The following is a 7,740-nucleotide window of genomic DNA, read 5'->3' as shown; positions in this document are numbered from 1 at the left end:
GAGAGAGAGAGAGAGAGAGAGAGAGAGAGAGAGAGAGAGAGAGATCGGGGCAAGTTGAAAGCATTTAGAAGGCAGAATTTGACATGCCACTTCACTGTTATTTGGACAGTCCAGAAGAGCAGTCCGGGAGCCACCTTTCCTGTTCAGTAACTTGAAGTGCACAGACATTTGTAATCTCAGCAAAAGGACTGTGAGAAAATGGATCCCGTGGTCAGCAGATCTCAGCAGAGATATTTCTATCCATTGATTTTTCTTGTGGTTCTGGTGGGAAGTAGTGTCTTGGCAGAAGGAATCAGGCACCGATCTTACTAAGGACTGTGGCTGTGGCAAGAACTAAGCAGCAACTGAGGGCACTAGGTCCAAATTCTTTCTATTTCTTCATTCAGGACCTGGCTCTGCTTCTTGGATATTTGTTTCACTTTAATTTCATGGTAGATAAATGAAATTCAAAGGGGGGAAAAAAAGAAAATGGGATTTCTCTACTTCCAGATGTTTTAGGATCCTTACTTTAAGAGTTATATAACCCTACTATCTAATGGTGTGACTGCCATGCCCACACAGCTCCTAAAGTCTACCTGAAGGGCCTTCACTAAGATTTCTGGTTTTAATTACTATTTGACAATATATTAGGCATATTTGTATCCTTCAAATAAGTTCCCTCTGACTTTCAGCCAGATTTGTTTCTTGGCCATGAATCTGGAATTACACAAATGTCTAGAAAGAATTTGGCTTAAGGAGTGAACTTCTGGGAAAAATTAGGTTCTGTTTTCACTAAGGAAATGAGTTACTTGAATTATTATTTAAGATGAAAAAACATGTTTCCAGATAAAAATTTCCCATGCTTTCATTTCCCTTCCCTTTTAAATTGTATTTATTTATTTATTTATTTATTTATTTATTTATTGGCTTCTTGCAGGTCTGCCTGGAGAGAAAGGTGAAAGGGGTATTGGATCTCAAGGACCCCGAGGGCCGCCTGGGCCCCCAGGTAGGATTGTTAAGACATCACACTGGGAAAGCATGTAAAAAAGGCAACTTCATGATATCAGCTTTGTACCAACATGGTGGGGTTTTTAGCACAAAAGTTGAGTTTGGACGTAGCCTTTGTGAAAGTATCACCTCCCAGGCATTTGCTCACCACTGGAGTGTAAGAAGGGGTGAATGTGTCTGACATCAAGAAGGATTACATGTTTTATTCGGGACTCTCTTTGTGGTATTTGTTTGCTTGTTTAGTTTAGTTTAGTTTATTCTCTCCAATTACTATTGTGTATAGTATTCTTCAATATGGGGTTATTAGAGTGAGAACAATTTAAAGACTTGACACAAGTTTTTATTGACAGCATTTCTCGAACAAGTTACAAGGAAACAGTAGCTGTCTGAGTTGTCATGCATTGTTTTGACTAGGTTCAAAATGATTCTTCTCTTTTTTATTTAAAGTTAAGAAATCCTTTATTCTATCTATCTATCTATCTATCTATCTATCTATCTATCTATCTATCTATCTTATCTATCATTTATCTATCTCATCGCTTCTTGGCCTTTTGGCTAAGATCAAGTGTATCTATCTCAATTCTATCTATCTATCATCTATCTATCTATCTATCTATCTATCTATCTATCTATCTATCTATCTATCTATCTATCTATCTATCATTTATCTATCATCTGTCTATCATCAATCATCTATCTATCTATCTATCTATCTATCTATCTATCTATCTATCTATCTATCTATCTATCATCTATCTACCTACCTACCTATCATCTATCTATCTATCTATCTATCTATCTATCTATCTATCTATCTATCTATCTATCATCTATCATCTATCATTTATGTATTTATCTATCATCTGTGTATCTATCTATCTATCTATCTATCTATCTATCTATCTATCTATCTATCTATCTATCTCATCTGTGTGTGCATGTGTGTGTGTACGTGTGGTACACATGCCCATGGTGTGCATGTGGAGGTCAGAGAACAACTTGTGGGAGTTGGTTCTCTTCTTCCACTTTGTGGGTCCTGGGAACTTGACTCTGATCGTCAGGCTTGGCAGCACCTTTACTTACCAAGACACCTTGCTGCTCCATGTTTTTCTTCTTTTTTTGAAGTTTCTGTATCTTTACACTTAATGCAAGCCCTGCAGTCAAATCTTTTTTTTTATTATTATTATTTTCTTTATTTACATTTCAAATGCTATCCCGAAAGTTTCCCATACCCCCTCCCCCCACCTCTGTTCCCCTACCCACCCACTCCCACTACTTGGCCCAGGCCTTGCCTTGTGCTAGGTCATATAGAGTTTGGAAGACCAAGGAGCCTCTATTCCCACTGATGGCCGATTAGGCCATCTTCTGCTACATATGCAGCTAGAAACACAAACCCAGGGGATACTGGTTAGTTCCTGTTGTTCCACCTACAGGGTCCTGCAGTCAAATCTTTACATTTATGTCAATCATATGAAGCATCACTTTATCCATGAGTGTTGGAATCTGCCTCAGGTGTTTTTTACAAGAAAGGGAATTATTCTTATTCTTCTTCTTATTATTATTATACTGTTATTTTGCTTCCCACTAGGTCCACAAGGCGAATCCCGAACGGGTCCACCAGGGTCTACAGGTTCAAGAGGCCCTCCTGGTCCCCCTGGTCGTCCAGGAAACTCGGGTATCCGAGGCCCCCCAGGTCCTCCTGGATACTGTGATTCTTCCCAGTGTGCCAGCATCCCGTACAATGGGCAAGGCTATCCAGGTATGTTGCTGCCATCATAAGGACCCCGGTTTCCCAGAAATAAAGAGCCCTAGGATTGAAGACAGGTAGAGATAGGGATCTCGTGAAGATGCCAACGTTTTCAGTTATGTATTTTGAGTACGTAACGATCTTCTAAAGCACAAAACTCCACAATTAGGATTTAAGCGACCATTTTCCCTTTCTATTTTTCTGATTTACCAAACCACACCATTAACTTCTCTACAACTCTCTGAGGGAGTTAAATGAATGCTACCAATTCATTAGGTTCCTTTTTCTTTTTTTCTTTCCTTTATTTTTATTTATTATTTTTACCTAAAGGAACAGAGAGACTAAAAAATGATATAGTGTTATAGAATGCTGAAAATATATATGAAAATTATTTCTGCAATCCAGTTTACATGTGATAGCAAGCAAAATGCAGACAAGTGAAAGAATTTACTGTCATGCACCAGCTGTAGAATTGATGTTTATCAAATTTGTAGCTTAGTATTTTTATAGGGCTGTTAGTGAAATTCTAGTGTTGCACAGTTGTAGACTGCAGAAGCGTTTAGTGCCTGACCTTGGGGGATGTGAGATTTGGGGTGTATGCTGGTCTGGATAGAAAGACTCTCATGATCAGTGGTTACTTTTTCATTAGTGCATCCTCATGCATCTTGCAAGTTTAAAAAATGATACTGCTGTTTGATATGGTTTGCTACTAGCAAGTAGTGCATGAGTAGTTGGTTATATCAATATCTATATATCTATATATTTATGTGCATAACTATATGTGATCAAAAGTCGTAATGAATCCAAATACACACTCCCATGTAATCATTTATAAGACTATAATTTAATTCTTTATAAAGCAAATTTAAATTATCCCTGCCTTATGGCATATATGAACTGAAAATATATGGATATATAAATATACATACTTTAACATTTACATAGATGGATGTGTATATATATATTTGCATAGTAATTCAACTTTTAAAAACTATCATCTTTGACCTGTTTCAGGTTCCGGCTAACAAATTTTCTAAGTCTCCAGTGCTGCTTACAGTTTGAATACATGAGAATCCTGTTTCTGAGATATTTGCGCACGTGCTTATTAGAAAATGAGTCTGTATGGAAATCTCACGGCAGATATGGTTAACGAACTGGGTCGGCATCATACAGGAGGGTGGAGACTCCATACTAACTTGAATGACACAAGGGCAGTGGTGTCAGCCTGATGCTTTTCAGCAGTAATGTAGAAAACCATCTATTAAAAAGTTCAAACACAGCCAGGAGGAGCCCTGGTTGTGAAGGAGGCGCCTAACAAGCTACTAACCAACAGAGACATGCCATGTTGAGACAGACAATTAACCTGGTTGAAGACAAATGTCCTATGTAAATAATAAACTAATTGTGGCTTGTACATGATCTGTATGTGATCCTGTATACTAAAATTTCGTAACAACTCAACAATCTGCTTCTGCACCAAAGCCTGCTGGCTGCTTGCTTTCTGCAGTAATAACAGAAAATGGATCTCATCATCCCCTTTCGCTTGTTAGCAGTGTGTCTGAGTTCAGGGCATGTGACTTCTCAGTATTCTCTGTGTGTATTTTTACTTGGGTTTCTTAACTGCAATTTTTCAAACCAAAGTTTAAAAATCAACATCCCTTCCTGTTTGACTACAGTCACAGGTGTTCCCACCCACTGACTGTAACTCTCTGTACGAGACATAGCCATAGGGGACACCGTGGACCGTACAAAAACCTGGGACAGCTCCTTTCACTCCAAGTTCAGTCTCTAGGCTCCAATACTCTTCATGACCTCAGCTCTCCAAGTTATCTGTTGACCTGATAAGTTTGAAGTCATGAATGGTTATTTAGGGCTTTGCCAAAAATCCTACCTAGGTATTGTGTTTACAATTCTTTGGCCCAATATCTGATCCTTCCCAGGTTTTGTGCAATGATTGTATTTACTGCTGGATCTTTGAGCCCCTCCACCTTCCCTGTCCAGCACTCCTTATTTGGTCACCAAATTCATTCTGAACACGTGCACATGGAAATAATCGGAACACTGTAATGCAATGCCTCTATTTATGGTTGTGAGACTGAGAGTGGAGTGCTCTCACCTCCAGCAATGACTTAACTTTTGCTGTGCGTGTATACCTTCCAAGTCATGCCATAACTGTAATGTTGAATCGGACAGAGCCTTATGTGCCCGAGGGTGGGGCCTACCTGCCTGACCGCGAGCCCTTCATCGTGCCTGTGGAGCCTGAGAGGACAGCAGAGTACGAGGATGACTACGGTGCAGATGAACCTGAACAGCAGCACCCTGATCACATGCGTTGGCGGCGAGCCCTGCGCCCGGGCCCTGGGCAGTGAACCTGAGATCACGGGTTCACCGAGGTGGGAGGGTGTTGGGCTTCTCATTCACAGGTCAGACAGAGCAGCAGTGTACGTCACTTCTGTGATGTTTTCTCTGCGTCGCTTCATCCACAAGTGCTCCGATCTGACTGGAGAGAATCTTGTATCTGCCGGCAGCCTAGCTTGCAACATGTCTGTAGACATCCATGCCTTTGCAGTTCAAATGGTCACAACACAAGCTGTTCACAGAAGCTGCACGGAGAGAACGCGCCCAGGGTGGGCTGAGGCAGCCAAGCTTCTAGGTTCCCCAGCCAGCCCTGGAAACCAGAGCAGCTGTCTATTCAGAAAGGGCCTTTATCTTTCTTAGAACTAATGCAGTTCAATTGCATCCCATTCCCAGCCATTCTGCTCTTAAAATCAAAAAGGAGGGGAACGCCAGCTCACTAGAGCAGTTCTCCCTTCTTTCCTTCCTTCTGTTACACTTTAGGGCACAGAATGCTCTTAGTCTTTTAACAACCACAGACCTTAAGCCTCGTAGCCGAAGTTATTGTATCAACTGGATACTGTTCCATATCGCTTTTAGACGTCCTTGTTTTGACACACTAACATTTATGCCAAATTGCAGATTATTCTGCAGGAATGGAATTGCATGTTCGTGTTGTATATTTAGAATGAACTTTTTTTTTTTTTTTAAAACATGTTTCTTAGTTATCAAAGCAGTTGGAAATGTTTGCAAGACTATGAACATAGAATTGCTGCTTTTATATTTTAACTGCAGATTGTGAATTTCACTGCCTTATATTATTTATTTCTGAAACAAAAGAGGCATTTTTCAATAAAACTACTGAAAATTTGACCTGGCATATTCTTCTTCTTTGGGGCCTTTTGGGCTTCTCAAGTGGTTGTTACAACAAACAATTTCATATCCTTGGATACAACTACAAATCTCGTTAATACTATTAAATTATGCTAAATAACTTTAGATTTTAAATACTATGGTGAAGTCATTGAATAGAGTGCTGAGAACCTTAAAGGAAAGTCCAGCAGATTCCAAAGGTTTTATTAGGAATGTAGAGGATGTGTGGGCTGGTGGAAAAATAATGAGGTATCCTAGGAGACCCCAAACAACCAAATAATCTACAGCCCACACAATTTTGTATGCATTTAATTACTTTCCTATACTTTTCCCAATAGCAAATTTAATTGCAGAGAGGAAAATTCCTTAATGGAAAAGTTTAATTTAGGTTAAACCCTTCTTTTCCATTTACAAATGCAACAAAAGCATCCTAAATATCAAAGAAACTGATGTAAATGTCTGTTTGAAAAAACAAAAACCAAAACACAACATCAACTGAAGAGCAAGGGGTAGTGGAACAAAGTTTTTCATGGGGCAAAATGTGAGTTAAATTCTTCTGGGAGTTTGGGATTGAAACACATAGATGATCTGTTAATGGAGATTAGTGAAAGGTTTCTTCAAGCACATTGCTAACTCGAGCATTTTTCTTTTATTCTCTATCTACTTTTCTTGAACATTTAAAGCCAGAGTAGAACACTGAAGTTACTTTAGGATCCACCCTCTGCCCCCTTCACTACACTGTATCGCTGTATTAGAAGAGGGCAGAGGCTCCATCTTTCTTTGTAGGCAGATACATCCCAGCCCTTCCCCCAGCCCCTTAATGTTTACTCCCTGGGCAGAGCCTTTCAAATCTCAAAAATCCTCCAATATAGTTTTGAATTCATTTGTGGTTTGGATGTTCCTTGAAAAGCTCTTTTATCAGGAGTTTGAAGATGGGTCCCTGTGTCACAAACTCCGCGGAGTCACAACCACATGAATTTGAAGCACAAAGTAATGCCTGACTAGATGCGGTTTGGCTTGTGATGCCTGTAATACATTGGCTCACCACTACCTTCTACTTTGCTCTGGGAGAAAGGACTGGGAACCAAGACATTCCTGAACAGAGACATATTAAGGATTAGAACACATGTATTTTTTTTTAATTGGACATAAATTTTCATACAACTCTAATACATGTGATTTTCATTTTTATATTTCATGACTAATTATGTTTAATAAATCTTTCTTACAATTTATTTTATTAACTGCGCATATACATAGTAAAGCTTTGGAGAGGAAAGATGAGGTAGTGTGGATGTAAACACTGACAGAATCACAGAAAAGTCAGATATGTAAGTGCTGGTATATTTATTTACACTTTCCTGGAAGGCAGTGCAGTACAACTCAAAGGATATTCTCAAGCTCCCTTCAATATGAGAACACTGCAGCTTCCATTGATGTCTACTTCATATCTGAAGGTGGGGGTTCAATTTCAGGAGGACAGTCCGGGGTTACTGTGGCTTCAGGTTGTCACTTCTAGTGAGATCTACAGCAGGGAAATAGCATGTGCCCAGACCTCAGTTCCTGAATACCTTATGGAGAACACTTTGTATAATACAATTAGCAATTTAGCAAATGTAATGGAAGGTGGTTCATATATTTTCTTACATATGTGAGCACCCAAGCATGCGTTTTGATCCATAGAGAAACATGCTATTTACTTGCATGTTATTTTCTATACAAATAAAGTCGGTGTAATACACTTACTATTTACTGGACTGGATTAAGCACACATTTTTTTTTTTAATCTCTTAGTTTTC

General features: G+C 39.2%; 1 protein-coding gene across 3 annotated transcripts in view; it reads left to right on the top strand.

Annotated features, from left to right (window-relative positions):
- Positions 1–5,941, top strand: part of Col12a1 (collagen type XII alpha 1 chain) — a 121,880-nt gene extending 115,939 nt beyond the window's left edge. For 2 of the 3 annotated variants that reach the window (XM_029542915.1, XM_021207140.2), the window contains 3 exons: positions 917–985; positions 2,576–2,746; positions 4,928–5,941. In XM_029542915.1, the coding sequence (XP_029398775.1) occupies positions 917–985; positions 2,576–2,746; positions 4,928–5,103 (416 nt within the window). In that variant the 3' untranslated portion in view covers positions 5,104–5,941. Of the gene's footprint in view, positions 1–916; positions 986–2,575; positions 2,747–3,748 lie in introns of all 3 variants that reach the window. The other variant, XM_021207141.1, reaches the window with a different exon arrangement.
- Positions 5,942–7,740: the final 1,799 nt, after the last annotated feature.

The sequence above is a fragment of the Mus pahari genome, chromosome 10 (genome assembly GCF_900095145.1).
Source record: "Mus pahari chromosome 10, PAHARI_EIJ_v1.1, whole genome shotgun sequence".
Lineage (NCBI taxonomy): Eukaryota > Metazoa > Chordata > Mammalia > Rodentia > Muridae > Mus > Mus pahari.
Note: the sequence above shows the minus strand (reverse complement) of the source record. Positions and strands in the feature narration are given on the sequence as shown.